Source organism: Euprymna scolopes, chromosome 25 (assembly GCF_053919585.1).
Source record: "Euprymna scolopes isolate OS-2025 chromosome 25, ASM5391958v1, whole genome shotgun sequence".
Lineage (NCBI taxonomy): Eukaryota > Metazoa > Mollusca > Cephalopoda > Sepiida > Sepiolidae > Euprymna > Euprymna scolopes.
Window position 1 is genome coordinate 61067345 of NC_136506.1, and position 19101 is coordinate 61086445.

The 19101-nt window shown below is 35.1% G+C and overlaps 1 protein-coding gene across 1 annotated transcript in view; it reads left to right on the plus strand.

The window, feature by feature from the left end:
* The window catches only part of LOC145247390 (uncharacterized), a 195583-nt gene that overhangs the window by 124723 nt on the left and 51759 nt on the right, over positions 1–19101 (plus strand). Inside the window, exon 3 of the mRNA XM_080109091.1 lies at positions 14507–14663. Within this exon, the coding sequence (XP_079965217.1) occupies positions 14507–14663 (157 nt within the window). The remainder of the gene's footprint in view (positions 1–14506; positions 14664–19101) is intronic.

A 19101-nucleotide genomic window follows, 5' to 3' on the forward strand; every position in this document is an offset into this window, starting at 1 on the left:
TCTCTGAAAGGTTCAAAGCAATTTATTAACACTTGTGTGATGATTTTGTTAGCTAAACTATCTACGAGCAATGCTCGGATTAACTTTGGGTGCTTTTTGTTCTTATCACAGTTCATACAAGATAAGATGGTTTTCGTCCTCAAATTCTCCTTGAGAGCTCAAGGAAAGTAATTCATTTCGTTTATATTTAATTTTGAAATTCAAAAGTAGGTAAGGCAGATTGACAATCTTGTTATCTTTAGTATTCATGTTCTCTTCACTACTTTCGTAAACTTTTTCATCAGCTTGTGCCGGAAGCAATATTCTGAAGAAGACATCTTATTTTTCTTCAGTCATTGCTCCAAGTTCTACTGGACTGGTCACTAATTATGACTTTAAATATCTATAGTGAATGTATGACAATATTGGCAGGTTAAAAAGGGGGGGGTATGCTGATGAGACAATTGTTGTGATTCAGATGGTGGAATAGAAAGGAAAGAAAAGGCAGAAAAAGAAAACGACAGAAAAAAAAAGCTGAAATGGTGTTAATTACTTGTAGAAATCATAAAAAAATGGTTAATAAGAAATATGCTCAGTTTACTCAAAACTTTCTCTTACTCTCTGGCAATAAATCTAAGTGGGATTTGACTATTAGTTTTATTTTGTTATCTTACACCAAATTATGAACTGATCTATATTACCTTAGACCGGGTATTCCAAAAATTTGTCAAGTTATTAAGAATTGCTTATCAAAAAAAAAAAAAAAAAAAAAAACTGGAAAAAGCCACTGCATTGATCATTAATTAAAATATGCTACCATTAACTCCTTTTCTGGGGTTGAAACTTTGATATGGGATTAAACAAAGAAAACGCATTATTTTAAGGAATCTCCCATTCAAAGCAACAATGATAGATTGAGTTCCATGAGGAAGAAGAAGAAAGGGGCAGATCTAAAGACCTGTTAGCTACTCATGGTCTTGCAGAGTCAGGATTTGTGCTGGTAATCCAAGATAATGAGGTGTTTATGAGAATTGAGTTGAATTCTATTGACAGAAGGGCAAAACCATCCCACCCAGTGAATTTTCTATATAGGTCTGTGTGTCAGGAGCCCAAGACAGTCAGATAAAGACACTCAGATTGAGAGTCAGAAAACAGAGAGAGACTTAACTGGACTGAACTGAAAGACTGCTCTGCTCACCCACCAATTTCATGATGCTGAAAGTGATCCTTAAACTTCAGGTTGATGACTAAAGTTGAAAATCGCCCAGACCACTCTGTTTTCTCCCACTGGACTGCACGTTGTTAAAAGATTGACCCTTGAACTTAGAGTTGATGACTAAACTGTACACCATGTCATTGAGAAACTGACCTTCAGATTTAGAGTTAATGACTCATCAAAGGGTGTTGTTCATGCATGAATATTAAAAACCCAAGTTGAAACTTGTGATGAATCAGAATGCATACTCTATAAATAATTATTGTTACATTATCCAAAAAGATCAGTCGTCAAAGTGTTATTCTTTCTTCTTTTGGCTTAAATGACCCTTCCTCCTCAGTGATACTGCCTTTGGCAACCAGTGCTGGCAATTTGCTCTTTCGATCTTTTACAATGTGGGAGAAGAGGTAATTTACCAGACAGGACCTTCAACACCCAGGACCTTTGCCAGAGTGACCGCTGTACACCAAGAGATCAACCAAGACCCAGAACGGCCGAAATTGATGACGTCACTCTCTGGACATCGTTGGAAGAGTAAGAGAGGTAAAGATGAGACGAACAGTATATTGGACATGAATTCCCTACATAATGATGGACTTTTAGTTGAAATGATACACCACAGGGATGCTTTGTTGTAATTTAGAAAAGGCAGAATTCTGTTTGTTTTTTTTTTTTTTGTTTTTTTTTTTGTTTTTTTTAACGCTGAAGAAGCATAATTTCTGCTTAAATCTGTTTTTTTTTTTTTTTTTTTTTTAATTTTTTTTATTATGTGTGTTGACCTGAATTAATTCTGTTAGAATTTGAACCAACACTAGGCACTATTTAGGGGACTGTACAACTTTCACTTTTAAATTAGTCCTCAGTTTTGTCTCTGCTTTACTTATGCATTAATGGATATCAGCAAGAGATTGCAAGAGAGAAATATCTAAAAAAAAAAATAAAATGTTGGGAAAAGGATCTAAAGACTATTTTAAGCTGCTGAGCAAAGAACACATTTCATTACAAAATATCAATTCATGAGAGAAAATGGGGTAGTTCAGAAGTTAGAAATCAATAGTTTGAAAAGCATGAGTTCCTTTCCATGTAAGAGTCAATATGTAACATAAAGTCAGAAGAGAGTTTAAGTTCTGGATAAAGGAGGTGGCACTATACAATCTTTATCAGGATATCGGTTTGTAATCTCAGCAAATGGATGATGGTAATAATGTCAGTTTACTGCCTAGACAGACAGTTTTAATTTTTAAATTTGAATTCACTTCTTCTCACTGGAAATATTCAGGGTAACTCAAAATTGTTCACAACAAGTATTTTCACACTTAAAAATCCCTTTTCGTACCAGGATGTGTTTTCAACCAATAATAGATGTAGAACGATAAAAATTTTTCCTTTTCTTTCTCATTCTTTTCTTTCTTTTCTTCTTTATCTATGCTGTTTAATCGATGCCAGGAGACTGTATATCACTGCGTGTCTCTGGTTATAAATTTTCAAATATAATTCAATACCAAATATATTTTATCATGTATTTTGTTTCATTAAAGTATATTTAAAAAAAAAAAACATCTTGAGTAAACAAACATTGATCAACTCACATATATAAAGTAGTAATGTTCGTGCGTGTGTCTGTATGTACAACTCTCCTACAACCTACACCAGTGGACCGTTCATGATCAAACCTGGTGTGATGATGGTCCTCCATTTAGGGATAGTACACATCATTTTTAAAGTTAAGGTCAAAGGTCAAGGCCATAGCCTATATGTATATACTCTCCTACAGCCCATACCACTGAACCAATCATAACCAAACCTGGCATGATGATGGTCCCCCACCTAGTGCACACCATTTTCCAAGATAAAAGTTATATTTAGTGCAACTTTCCAAGATAAAGGTCATATTTAGTGCAGCTTTCATAAACTCCCCCATCTAGGGATGGTGCACACCAAGTTGGGCTTTGTCACCATCCCAGAGACCACCATCATGGCGCCGGTCAACTTCTTTGTGAATTTGATTCAGATCATCCTCAACCAAACTTGATGAAATTTGGCATGATAATGGTCCCTTACATAGACCCAAATTTATTGCACTGTATCTCTTAACTTTGATCTTCCAAAATAATGCTGCCAAAAACAATGTAACGGATCATTAAGGATCCTTTTTCTTGAGATGCATATAATCCGTTTGAAAAATTTAAGATAATACTTTACTCTTTGAGATATGCACTAAAAATGCCACCCAAAAAATAGAAATGAAACTGAGGAAGAAAGATTGGCAGGATTATAGCTAATAAACTGAGTTGTTGCAATGTGCTTCAATGGAAACGCTTCACACAGAGAAAGACACCTGCAGTTCAACAGAATACGTCAAAGAGAACAGAGGATTCGATCAACAAATCTCAAAAAGAGCAACTGAACATGAAACTGACAGAACTAGACATGCTACAAGGCGGTTAAATTCATCACAAGAAGAAATTCAAGAAAAGGATGAAGAGATGGTCGGGAAAAGGAAACAATACGACAAGCAAATGAAATAAACAAGGAAACAGCAAGGTGTACACAAGATCAATTGAGAGAAGCAAGAAGAGCGAATAAAACAAATGAGGAAACAGCAAGAAGATGTAGATGAGGTCAGTTGAGAGAAGCAAGGTGAAGAGTAAATAAAATGATGAAACATAAAGGAAAACTGAAGGCTGTTAGAAGAGCATCCATGGTGATTCAAGAAATCACAAACCAATGGATTGTTTCCTACAACAAGATTTTACTTCTGCAGTTCGACGCTCATATTAATGTAGAAATTTGTATCCGGGTGTACAGCAAATACCATGTGAAACACAGGTACCTTTGCTAGCAAAAGATAATGATATAAAAATGGGGCGAATATCTTTTTTTATGTTAAGCTTTTAGCTCATATGTTCTGGTAAACTCTATACATTCTTCAGATATACAAAAGCCAAAATAAAAACTGCTTTTACATTGGAGGAAAGATTACAATTGAATAATTGGAAGAAAATGGAGAACTTGGCTTTTGGTAATCTTAGTGTGTGTTTGTACATTTAATAATCTTAATTAGAACATTTTGTTAAGGATTTTTTCCTTCAAATTTTGTAGTCAAGTTTTTACAATAAATGTTTTGAATTTATCATTTTAAAAATTACTTTGTATTGGGAGGGCGGTAACTTTTTTAAATCAAGTTTTTCTGAATTAATTTTCAGCTTGCCTTTAATGTTTGTTTAACATCATGATATTTTTTTTTTCTTAATTAAACTCCATGCTGAAGCAGGGTTGACATTTGACTATTAACAGTTCAATCTAATTATGTTAAACTCTATCCATTCCCATGTGAATTGGCACTAGTCATCAGAAACCGTGGGTAAAACAGGCAGTACCTCGGTTGAATACATCACCATATATATGTAACTGTTCTGCCCATATGACGACAATTAAATCAAACCTTTCATTATGTGTATGTATGTGCAATTAATTTTACAACTCTACAACATATTTTATTGTTTATTTTTTCTTCCCATTATTGACTTTATTTATCCATAAAATACTATATATTGAAAACAATTATAAATAATCAAGTATGTCATCAGTGGTCAATAACTTGTCTAGGAGAAAGAAATCTTAAATGCAACAAATGTGCATATGACTATACTTGTACTACACAGACTATGAAATTTTAGTGACTTGAATATTTGATATTTGGTTTGTTGTATGACATATCAACTCTTTTCGAGTTATTTGAAGCCATAACACAGTACTTGTCAGTAATTAATTGTATACAATTAGCTGAATACAAGTAGATTTGTACCGTTCCTCAAATTATTATTGCATAATTGATGACAATGTCTGAAAGGATTTGACATCCAATCTTCCAGAATAACTTATTTCTCACACCTAATTCATATATATCCAGGGATACTATTTGTCTTGCATCATAAATGCATAAAAATATAAGATATAAAAAGATACAGTCAAATCTTAGTCATGCATCCTAAGAACATAAATCAATTTTTTCATTAAGAATAAAAAAAACATATACTGAAATGCACACAGAAACCCTGTCAGTGATGTAGGTTCTTTTTCTTTTTATTTATTTTTTCTTTCTTTATTCCCTCATCATTTAAAACTAAATGTAAGAACAGTTGATCGACCTATATACATCGTTTTCTGTTTTATTATTATTTACTCATCATCACACAGACCATCAGAGATTTTTCTTCGAGAACAACCTGTGGCGTTCCCTGGAGTGACAACAAGTTTCCCAGATTTTCAGTACTCACCACCTCTTTCAATAACCTTCGTAAATTAGTTTGTGTTATCGTAACAGCTGTTTCCCATTGATTAATTGTTGGTAGCAACCATTGGTCTTCACTAGAATTTGAGTGGCAATAAGCCTACCCAAGGTCCCAGTTCTCTTCGCACTCATCCAGTGGAGGTCTAATTAATGTTTTCTCTTTGCAGTCTTTCTATCCTCCTTGATCCTTCTTGATTATTTAGTGTGGTATGGCAAAAGCTAACTCTACATTTTTTTTTTGGGGGGGGGGAGTAATTTATAATTGTACAGCTTCAGTTTTCATGATCCCAGGTGGTGTTTTTTTGTGTTCTACCTCTGTAGTAGCTTCTTTATGCCCGGCCAGCAGATTTGTCTTTGTACTCAAGGGTTTTCCTTAATATTTCAGCCGTTTTCATTATTGTTATGCATAGTATCTTCTCAGCCATCCCTCTGATTCCAATCTCGCCTATTCTTTTTTTGAAGTTTTTTTTGTATTGTTCCTAGTGTTGTATAGCAGGGGACTCATATTGAAGAAATATGACGGGGGATTCATATTGGGACAATACATATAACGGATATAATGATAGTGATGAGGCAGAAAGAAGAGAAGACATTTATACATATTACAGTTCTGGGATGCTTGGGACTTCCTATATATACTGACTGAAGATTACAAGTTCTTAACACAATCTTGTAAGGGTTACACAGTGTTCATTACAAGATGATTAACACATTATCTTTTAAGTGTTTAAAGGTGACACATGACAACAGTTACAAAAACACAAAGATGATTCTTTATTCATTCAACCGGTCGAATGCTGATGACGTCAGGAATTCAAATTTGGGATCTACATAGTTTAATGTTCTTCCTTTCGCTTCCAAAGGACTGACTCCAACTCAGCTCAACCCAACTCAACTGCTCTCGACTCTACTCTTCTGTGGACTCTTCTGATCTGACTAACTTTAGCTCCTATTTTGAGAATCCCTCTTCGTCTATGACGTCAGAAGTGTGTTTCCCAAACATGGCCAATTCATGTGGCTATGCATGTTTTTCCAAACACTTTTAACAACAAAAGAATTCTTAACATATAATTCTAACCTGTTTTTTAACAATATATTTTTAATTTGTATTGTTCATTCTTTAGCTGACATTTTTAATATTCAATTTTCTAAAAGAATGAACAATCAATTCTTTTTACGATATAAATAATATCTAAATATTTCTAACAGAATTTAACAATAGACTAAATTTCTAACATTCCAATTCTTAACCTTGCTTACAAGGTTCGAGTCTCGGCTTATTCTAATCTCATTTTCACCTATCTAATACTCTTCTTATTTACATGGAAAGGAGACAGCCTTTCCCTGTAACATCCCTATCCTTCCCATTTTTCAAAAAATGTACGCATTTTTAAATTCTAGTACATTTTTTTCTCTATATCTATACAACCACTTGGCTAAGAAAGATCAGACTCCATCAAAAAAAAACTTCTTTCCAACTGACTTCATAATTATTTTATTTAGATCAGAATCTCTCTCTGATCTTTCTGACATTTCCTTTTTGGGTGTAGGGTATACCTCCTATAATTCATATCAGCTGCTTCATCCAGCCACCCTTATGCCGTAAACCGTAAACCGAGGTCCCATTTCACCTCTCACGAAATTGACGATTGTTCGTCCAAATGTGTCCTGATCCTTTCTTTTGCGTTGTTGTTGTTGTTGTTGTTGTTGTTGTTGTTGTTGTTGTTGTTGTTGTTGTTGTTGTTGTTGTTGTTGTTGTTGTTGTTGTTGTTGTTGTTGTTGTTGTTGTTGTTGTTGTTGTTGTTGTTGTTGTTGTTGTTGTTGTTGTTGTTGTTGTTGTTGTTGTTGTTGTTGTTGTTGTTGTTGTTGTTGTTGTTGTTGTTGTTGTTGTTGTTGTTGTTGTTGTTGTTGTTGTTGTTGTTGTTGTTGTTGTAGTAGTACTACTACTACTACTACTACTAATTAGAGCTTTGTCTCATTTACTATTTTATTTTTTGGGGGACATCAAAGCTCGTTTACTTAAATCTTTGTGGTTGGCTTCTAATTATTAAGATATACCTTTTCATCACACTGATTCGCTCGGATTTCCTTGCTTGGACTCTTGGAACTTCGATATGTATATAGGAGAGTCGTTCCAAAAGTAAGGCCTCCTATTTTTTTAACTAAAAAAACTACAATATTAAAGAGCTACAAAGACGGGAGTGGTATTATTAAAGCGAGCAACCTTTTGTGATCTAGAATTTATTTTTCTACATAGTCACCAACATTCTCCAAATGCCAGTGATGAACAATGCCTTGGTCGCTTTGTCATCTTTGTTGTCAGTCTGAAATCGACAAACATATTTCCTAATTGTGCTAACATCAACTGCATCAGCTTTGTAAACGTTCAACAGGCACCGATGAATGTTGATTGGTTCAATTTTTTCTGCATGGAGGGATTTAATGACACATCTCTGCTTCTAACACACATTCAGAAGCTGCTTTTTTAGAGTTTCACACTGTCAATATCTGCAAGAAAAAGATAAAACTTTCAGGTGATGAATGCATAAGTTCAATCATCATAACAATACAATTTATAATCCTCTTTGCTCTATTCAGACGAAATAAAAAAAAAAAATAGGAGGCATCACTTTTAGAATGACCGTTGTATATAGCGGCGGCAGCTTTCACTCTTGTCCAAGTATTAGATTCTGCCTTTTGTCTGCTATCTTATTAATTTTCATGAATGATATGACATCAAAGACCTAATATATGTTAGAAGAGACACAGACAATGTTCACAGGGAAGACTAGAAGAATGGTGAGGTTGTTCATGCTCATTTTCTTTCCTCTTCTCCATGACTTGACGTGCTGTTCTTCTCTATGTGTTCCGGTCCCTGGTAATTTGTTTCCTTGAGGACAGGTTTATGTTAGTTTAGGTCAGGATGTGCTTCATTTGATCTTTATAGCACATTTTGTGGTTCCTCATTGTTTGGTTCTGTTGGCAAGCTCACCATAGAGGATTTTCTTGAGAAACCTGAATGGATCTATTTTGTGAATATGGTCTGTCCAGCAGAGGCAGTGCTGAATGATGGTGGTCTTAACACTGTTCATTAAGACTTGATGCAAAACTTCTGTGTTAGATGTTTGGCTCTCCCAGGGGATTTTTAGAATTTGTCTTGGTTATTGTCATGTGAAGTGCTTTTTGTTTTTTATATTGCTTCTGTATAAAATCCACATTTCACACATGTATCAAAGTGTGGACAGAACTACTGCCGAAAGACCATGATTTTAGTCGGGTTATCATCAGCGCACGGTTGTTGAGTACATGGCAGTTTGATTGACTAAAGATGAAATAGACTGTCTTAATCCTGTTCTCCACATCCTTCTTACATGAGGAGTAAATGTTAAGATGCTCCCAAAGTATGAGAACTGATTCACTTCCTCTAGTGGTTGATCATTTACAATGGTGTTAGTGTTTGGGAGTAGATCAAGTAGATGTTGGACAAGAGTTTTGTCTGTATTCACCAGCATCTCAAATATTCATAAGCTGTGTCCACTAACATCTGAAGGTCATCTGCAATCTGACCTGGGGTGGTATTGTTGTCAGCATAATACAGTTCTTGTACTGAACACATTGTTGTCTTAGTTCTGGCACATATCATCAGATGATTATTGTTGATATTTGTTTCCCCGATATCTTTCTAGTTAGAATTATTTCTAGAAAGACATTGGGTACTTATGAAAGGGACCACATGAAGGTTGTCAACATCCCTAAGTGAAAGTGTTTCTGTGGAACAAACTGGATTTGACACACCCGGATTGTCAGTCTGCGTAGTTAACCACCTGCTCATTGCTGCTGTGAAGAAAAGGAGCCAGAGCACTTTTTTTTTTTCAGGTTACCATTGATGAGGAATAGGTCAAAGAGAATTCTGAAGACATATTTTCTCTACCATTCTATCGTGAAGGACATGCACCAGTGTAACGAAATCAGGTGGACAACCAAACTTGGAAAGAACTGGCCACATGGCTGATCAATAATCAAAGGCTTTTTTTAAAGTTCTAAAATATAAACATACCAGACTGCTGTTGTTTGAGGTTCTTCTTTTATAACTGCCATGCACAGAAGATCATGTCTAGAGTTTCATGCGTAGGTCGAAAAACATATTGAGATTCTGGTAGGGTGTTTTCTACAAAGACAAAGAGGCAGTCAAAGAGAATCCAGGCAAAGTTCATACTTGGGATACTCAATAATGATATTCCCCAGTAATTGTTATGATCCCCTATTTTAAAAATTGTTACAATGAAGCATAAGACGATACCTCAACTCGAGCCTACCATCAGTGAGGAGCTCTAGTGGGACATTGTCAGGTCCAGGAGTTTGCTTGGTTTCATTCATTTCAGGGCTTTGTTGAAATCAAAGATTGAGGACTGTAAGGTCATTCTCAGGAGATCATCTAGATGTATCGGCATGATCATTAAGAAGATCATCTCAAATAAAACCTCCATCTTGCTAGAATTCCTCTGTTGTTGGTGATAATTGTGTCCCCATCTACGTCCTTCAAGCTATCCACTGATTACCATAATCAAGAATTTCTTGGATTACTGCATAGAAGCTGGGCTGATCTTGTTGATCAGTGTAGTTTTATATCTTTTTTTTGTCACCAGATATTCTGGGCATCTCCGATTTTTCTTTGACAGTTTACTACAGCTTGCTTATGAGTACGTTTATTAGCAGCTGTAAATATGCTTGATGTTTTGCATTGATGAGAGGGGAGATACTACCATCACTCTCATAAAACCAGTCCTATCATTTCTTAGTTGTGTAGCCAATTGTTCCTGCAACGGCATGAAACCATGGTGTCTCTGAAGAAGGTGTAACAAAGCTTTATTGTGGTCTGATCTACAAGGTGACATTCACAGGATTCTCTGAAATTTTGTGCTAGCTGTAGGTTGTGAAGCCTGCTACAATAAAAGTGCTCTTGCTATACGCTGTCAGGTGCCCTGCTAGGTGGTCAAAAGTTTTCATAGTAAGTCGAGTAGGAGTCTGTGATTTGTCCAGCAATTGTTCGCCCTGAGCATGAATCAGGTGATGTAGATTTCTCTTTGATCTCTAATTCTGGTTAGGATATACTTCAAGATGTGTCAGTGTTTGGATTGGGAGTGTCTCCACATTGTCTTCTGTCGTTTTGGTAGTCTAAAGATGGTATTGGTTACCATGAGTTTGTATTTTGTGCACAGACTCAGTAAGAATTGACCATTACTGCTGCAGCTCCTGATACTATTGCAGCCAATGATCACCATTCACAGGTGAGTCTTTGCCTACTTGGCATTAAAGTTATGTAATACAAAGAGCTTGTAATTAGTGGGCACTGCTTAAATGTTATGGTCGAGAAAGCAGCTTTGTCTTCATTGGTTGAGATCAGATGGTGCGTACACAAAGATCAGGGTAATGTGTTTGTTTTGCATGATGTTCTGTGGGAGTGAAGGTGTGCTATTGCATAAGCTGAGGCTGGATAGTGAAGCCAATGCTATGCATATGTAGCTTCTCAAGGGTATTCCATTTCCAGAATATGATGTACCCTATTTCAGCTTTTCTGATGTGCCTTCTTTGGGTAATCTGGTCTTGTTAACAGCTGCAATATTGATGTTGAAGTGGGCAAGATCCTTGCAGACAAGGGCTGTGTGCTGTTCAGGGCAGTTGATGTCTGCCATATCTTGGGGGAGTTGCAGATATCCACACACGTTTGGTTAAAAGTTTCTTGTTTTTGCAACCATATTGATAGGATTCCACAAGTGGTGGTAAGCTGGTCAAACGGCTTTGTCATAACCAAGGTTTGCCAAGCTTTTCTTAGGTCCTCTCTATGTTCAGTGATTGTTCTGCCAGACTCTGGTATCACAGTACAGTCACCAGAGACTGACCATCTTAGACCTGCCGCCTTAATACAATTGCGAGCAGAAGGCTTTCAACAATCCGGACCTGCTTCAGCCACCCATGGCACTGTCACTAAGGGAATTTTTAGTGATGATGATGAAGGATAAAAAGGGATAAAGAAAAACGACAGAATGCCAGTTGCAAGGTATATTGTTTGGGATCATGGCCCATACACATTTTGTTTGATTTGATTGGGGAGTTTTCCTTCTTCTTGTCTTTGACCAAAGAGGCATACTCTACAAGGCAGCTGAGATGGGGCAGGGTCTAAATATAGCATCAGTCCATTCAACTAATTGAAATTGCATGCATTCTGTGATAGAATGAGGAGGGGGGGGGCATGGAAAGGTAGCATGCAAGTGGTTAGGAGGCAGAGGCTGTAAAGAGGCTAGCTTATCCTAGATGCATGCAACTCTAATCACCACCCCCATATATGTGTGTATGTGTATGTGTATGTGTTTGACATAACAAACTATTTTATTGGTACAACAATAATAATTTGTTAATTAAATTAAATTAAGTATGGATGAGGCATTAAAAGAAAAAGAAGTTAATACACTTTTGTGTGAAAAGAATGGACAAAAATATTTTTTTATTTGAAATAAAAAATTTGAAATTAGCAACTTCAGGTGTGAGTTTTAAGAAGACAAAAATATCCTATTTTTTTGATTCTGAATAACATGTTGAATTATCAAAAGTGTAATCTTAAAAAAACAGAAAGCATAAATCAGGGAAAAAGATGATGGACATGTTCTGAAAAACGAAAATCAAAAAACACAGTGAAAAGCGAAAAAAAAAATGGCATTAATAACCCTTTGATTTGCTTAAATTCAATGGTGCGTTTCACCCAGTGTATTCCAGTTTTTTTTAATCAACTGTTGCATCCCTCTGCCTTTTCTACAAGTATTTTAATGTTGAATGCTCTGACGAACTGCAATCACTTGTGCTCCCCACGACGTGAGCACCCTCGACAAACCCGACAGGCTGCTAAATCCCACCCCCACACTGTAGAGATCCCTAGATGTAAAAGATCTTTTTACTCCAGTAGTTTCTTCCCCAGCTGGAATTCCATTCCAGGTCCCTGCTTCCCCAACAGTACTGACGTGCAGAAGTTCAAGTGTAACGTGAACCGACATCTTGCTGCCCAAATCCCTACATAGTACCCCACTAGTTGTTGCCCCTGATAGTATCCCCCTACACCAAAGTGGCAATTTGCCTTGTTTTGGGTGAAAATGTAATTAAAAAAAAAAAAAAACTACAAAATGAAATAAAGCGAAATAAAAAATGGCATAAAAAAACCTTCGATTTGCTTAAATCCAATGGTGCATTTCACCCAGTCCATTCCAGTTTTTTTTAATCAACTACAAAACGAAATAAAACAAAATTCCCTTCGAGTCTTTTTAGTCGACTACAAAACGAAATAAAAAATGGCATAATAAACCTTCAATTCGCTTAAATCCAATGGTGCATTTCACCCAGTAGAAAACATAGAACGAAAAGGAACGTTAAAATGCCATTCCGTTTTTTTTAAGCAACTACGAACCCAAACCAGTGTTTCATCGTACTGTCTCTTGTGAACGGATCCACAATGGTGCAAGTGGTAGCGGGGGTAGGAGGAATTTAATAGAGAGAAAAGATTTTACAACTTCCATTAATTCTAACAGATTTTGGCCGTGAACTCTCACCAGAAAAAATATATAAATCCACGATTATCGAGGAAGTGTAGAAGTAATAGGCCTATAACACACGTCATATAATGTGCTGCAGTTTATGCATATTACATTTGCATGAAATGTCTTGATTTTCAATCCTATTAAGGTCAAAATTAGAGGGGAAAAATGAGTGCATTTTATATATATATAGGGATAAATTTTAAATCTCAAATGTCATTTAAAAATAAAAAGCTCAAAATAATCAACAGGTGATCAAATTGTATTTACAAGTTTAAAAGATTACTTAATGTGCCTGCTCCATTGTTGTGTGTGTGTGTGTGTGTGTGTGTGTGTGTGTGTGTGTGTGTGTGTGTGTGTGTGTGTGTGTGTGTGTGTGTGATTTTGTTTTAGCTGGGGTTGTGGCATCTTACTGGATACTAGATATTCACCCACTACCTCAGACATTTTAACTGAGAGATCTTTTTAAGATTCTAACCGTCTCTTTAAGTACAATTGTTTGTATTTCTCTTGCACTTTGTTCATCAGGTATATTTTCCAATTTTGAAATTCTTTTATTATTAAGTAATAGTAATCATCCAGTCTGCTAGTGAAATCTATATGGAGCCTAGACCATGGTTGGTCAGTTTTTGGTTTGAACTTTATAGGAAGTGTATTTGCTGTTAAAGTACAACCTTTCTGTAGTTTCATTGCATCTTGTTCAGTACACATAGCTTTTCATGAGACTTTTGCCTGGATGACCAACATGAAATTCTTTTAGCATTCTTTTCTGAAATGTTGCAGGAATAACCACTTGATCACTACACATAACTAATTCATCACAGATTGAATACATTTCCAAGATTTGTTGGCAGTTTCTTTTATTTTTATGTTAAAAAATCTTTACATTTATTTCTTTGAGTGTTACCCTGATGGCATTACACAAGGTACTTTTTGCTTGTACCTCAGTTTGTAAGGAGGCAATCATTGTCTTCAAGGAGTAAATCATATTTTGGAATAAGTCTACATAATTTGGTGGCATGACTAATTTTTGACAATAAGTGAAACTCCATTTTATAATTGTAACTGAGGAGAATGGTTCCTCATTTCTGCAGTATGCATTGGTAATTCCTTTTTTTTTCTAACAAAAATCATTAGCAGTGGCTTATGGTCGTTTGCAACATAAAATATCTTCCATGAACAAATCGGTGAAATTTGGTGCCTAAAAAAATAATATCCAATGCTTCCTCCTTGATTTGTAAATAACTTTTTTCTGCATATGAGAAATATGTATTTTTTTATGAGTTGGATGTCATAAAATGCAATTGTTTGTAATTAGCAATTTTCTTTTTCTCAAATGATCAAGTATGTCTGGAATCGTTTATGTATATAAAACTCTTTTATGAATGTCACTTTTTTATCCATGTTATTCATTGTTCTATAACTTTTTTCTCACAGTTTGGAAAAGGACATTTTGCTCTTAAAGCAACAGAATAATGCATTACACTCTTCCTCTGCAAGTATGCAAACCAGCCATTCCACAAGTCCTACTCCAACATCTTTAAATTCCTATCAGGATGGACCTACCCACCATGATCATAATTCAAACTGCCAGGTTTGTGATAATTGAAACACATTTTTTTTATTTATTCCTATGCTTATTTAATTTCTTTATTCTCTTACTGTACTTAACATTATGGGTTTATTGGAATCTCTATTGAATTAACAAAGAATGGTGTGTACACTTTTCGGAAAAATGTATGCAATTCAGTATAGTCAGTTACATGCTTTTTGGGGATCGAAACTATGAAGCAATGTTATTTTTATGTATAGATTTGTTGATCCACTGAAAAGGGTGAAACTGAAAAAAAAATGTAGTTCCACCAATATGTAATGTATGTGTTATGAAAATTTAGCAGAGACAAGGAGTCTGACATAATGGAAAAAATGTGGTTTTGATGAATAGAAAAATAACAAAGAGTTTTTAAATAAAAAAGAAGATATATTTTCTTCCTTGCATGATTATGCAAGGAAGAAAATTTTTATAAAATAGATTTACACATAATAAATGAAGACAAACAAAAAAATGCATTAAATTACTAACTAGAAATAAGGGCACTTCTACACCATCAGAATGAAATTTCGGAAATCCTAAAACTGAATTACACATGAAAACAATGGTATCTGCATATTCCTCATATTTTTAAAATATCCAAAAATTACGAAAATTGCTAAGGTAGAAAATTATTTATTAAAGAAAATAGAAAATAGAATTTAAAGAAACCGATCGTACTTGCTTATGTAAGACACAGGAGTGTTCAAAAAGGAGGTAATTTTTTGTTTTGATTCCAACAAGATGGCCACAATTTTGCACCAGCTAACACAATTAAAGTTTTTTTAATAATTCAGTAGTATTCAGGTAATTTCGACTGCATAATTTGGAAGCTAACATTGTAATTTATTAGAATTGACAAAAATAATCAGTAGAAACCATTGTTTTTTATCTGAAAACTCCATTTATTGACTACAAAATTTTGTTCCGATAGTGTAGAAGCGCCAAAATAAGTGGTTGAATTGAAAAAAAATCGCAGTTTTCCCGTTTTACTTCTACACTGGAAATCTCAGCAAAAAAAGTAGTTGTTAGTTTCACTATAACTAATTCAAAATTTTATATTCTTATTATTGTATGGTTTTTACCTGTATTGTGTCCAAGAAATTCAAAGAAGTAAATCTGCTAGAATAATTGTGAGAAAGAATGCAAGATATGAGTATTGGAAATGAAAAGGGAACAATTGGTGGTATTTTTATTACAGAGAGATGGGTGCATAGATGTAAGGGATTATACTGATGAAATTGGTAGTTAGTGAGAGAATTTTCACAGCTATATTTACGCATAACAATGTGGCTTGAGTGAAGATGTGAAAATGAGGCTTATTGCCGTAACTAATAAAGTTGATGAGAAGGAAGTAGTTTCTCTGACACATGATTTGTATGGTCATGTCCAGAAAGGCTGCTAGAGGTTTTGAAGGTGTGTATGGAGGAAATATGAATAAGAATGCAGGAGTTTAGAATTTGGTTTTGCAACAGACATATTGCTTGCGAATATTTTTTTTTAGGGAAAAGATCTCATTATGTATTAATCTGATACTGCAAATAATCAAGTAAGTAGTTTATCTGCTAATGGACAGAAAGTTGTTGAGTGATGTTCAAGAAAGATGGTGAAGAAATTGTTCATTTACAATTTCATGATGAAGAAACTCATGCGTTAAAGATAAAATTTATCCCCACAAAAAAAGTGTGGAGGTTGAATGAAGAACATGTGAGACACAAGTTTAGAAAACAAGTGATGAAGAATTCAATACAGGAAGAATAGTGGAAATGTGGTAAAGTATAAGCTGTTTATGGTAACAGAGGGTAGCGGAAAGGGTCTCCAGGGTATAGGGTGAAGTGGTAATAAACTGAGGAAGTTAAAAAGTGTATCCAAGAAAAGCAGAAATAAAGGAGTCAGTTGATAAAAGGGTTAGTGAATAAGAATGTGTGAAAGACAAGTGGACAGAAGAGATACTACACTTTGATCTCAGAATGGAGTCAAGTCTAAAAGTGCCCCCGGACAAACAAAGGAAGATAAACAGTATGAGACTAATGCCGAGAAGATGGCTGAGCAAGCCAGGTTTTCATATATACTGTGAAGAGTTGACTAAATAATGAAACAGATGCAAAAACAAATATGGATAATGTTGGAGAGAAGTGCATTCAAAATGACAGTGGATTGTTAGCAATAGATGAACAGAACACAAGTGATGATTGGAAGTGCATTCAAAATGACAGTGGATTGTTAGCAATAGATGAACAAAACACAAGCGATGATTAGAAGTGCATTCAAAATGACAGTGGATTGTTAGCAATAGATGAACAAAACACAAGTGATGATTAGAAGTGCATTCAAAATGACAGTGGATTGTTAGCAATAGATGAACAGAACACAAGCGATGATTAGAAGTGCATTCAAAATGACTGGATTGTAAGTAATAGATGAATAAAACACAAGCGATGATTAGAAGTGCATTCAAAATGACAGTGGATTGTTAGCAATAGATGAACAGAACACAAGCGATGATTAGAAGTGCATTCAAAATGACAGTGGATTGTTAGCAATAGATGAACAAAACACAAGTGATGATTAGAAGTGCATTCAAAATGACAGTGGATTGTTAGCAATAGATGAACAAAACACAAGCGATGATTAGAAGTGCATTCAAAATGACAGTGGATTGTTAGCAATAGATGAACAAAACACAAGCGATGATTAGAAGTGCATTCAAAATGACAGTGGATTGTTAGCAATAGATGAACAGAACACAAGCGATGATTAGAAGTGCATTCAAAATGACTGTGGATTGTTAGCAATAGATGAACAGAACACAAGCGATGATTAGAAGTGCATTCAAAATGACAGTGGATTGTTAGCAATAGATGAACAGAACACAAGCGATGATTAGAAGTGCATTCAAAATGACAGTGGATTGTTAGCAATAGATGAACAAAACACAAGCGATGATTAGAAGTGCATTCAAAATGACTGTGGATTGTTAGCAATAGATGAACAGAACACAAGCGATGATTAGAAGTGCATTCAAAATGACTGTGGATTGTTAGCAATAGATGAACAAAACACAAGCGATGATTAGAAGTGCATTCAAAATGACTGTGGATTGTTAGCAATAGATGAACAGAACACAAGCGATGATTAGAAGTGCATTCAAAATGACAGTGGATTGTTAGCAATAGATGAACAAAACACAAGCGATGATTAGAAGTGCATTCAAAATGACAGTGGATTGTTAGCAATAGATGAACAGAACACAAGCGATGATTAGAAGTGCATTCAAAATGACAGTGGATTGTTAGCAATAGATGAACAAAACACAAGCGATGATTAGAAGTGCATTCAAAATGACAGTGGATTGTTAGCAATAGATGAACAAAACACAAGCGATGATTAGAAGTGCATTCAAAATGACTGTGGATTGTTAGCAATAGATGAACAAAACACAAGCGATGATTAGAAGTGCATTCAAAATGACAGTGGATTGTTAGCAATAGATGAACAGAACACAAGCGATGATTAGAAGTGCATTCAAAATGACAGTGGATTGTTAGCAATAGATGAACAAAACACAAGCGATGATTAGAAGTGCATTCAAAATGACTGTGGATTGTTAGCAATAGATGAACAAAACACAAGCGATGATTAGAAGTGCATTCAAAATGACAGTGGATTGTTAGCAATAGATGAACAGAACACAAGCGATGATTAGAAGTGCATTCAAAATGACAGTGGATTGTTAGCAATAGATGAAAAGAACACAAGCGATGATTAGAAGTGCATTCAAAATGACAGTGGATTGTTAGCAATAGATGAACAAAACACAAGCGATGATTAGAAGTGCATTCAAAATGACTGTGGATTGTTAGCAATAGATGAACAGAACACAAGCGATGATTAGAAGTGCATTCAAAATGACAGTGGATTGTTAGCAATAGATGAACAAAACACAAGCGATGATTAGAAGTGCATTCAAAATGACAGTGGATTGTTAGCAATAGATGAACAGAACACAAGCGATGATTAGAAGTGCATTCAAAATGACAGTGGATTGTTAGCAATAGATGAACAAAACACAAGCGATGATTAGAAGTGCATTCAAAATGACAGTGGATTGTTAGCAATAGATGAACAGAACACAAGCGATGATTAGAAGTGCATTCAAAATGACAGTGGATTGTTAGCAATAGATGAACAAAACACAAGCGATGATTAGAAGTGCATTCAAAATGACAGTGGATTGTTAGCAATAGATGAACAGAACACAAGCGATGATTAGAAGTGCATTCAAAATGACAGTGGATTGTTAGCAATAGATGAACAAAACACAAGCGATGATTAGAAGTGCATTCAAAATGACAGTGGATTGTTAGCAATAGATGAACAAAACACAAGCGATGATTAGAAGTGCATTCAAAATGACTGTGGATTGTTAGCAATAGATGAC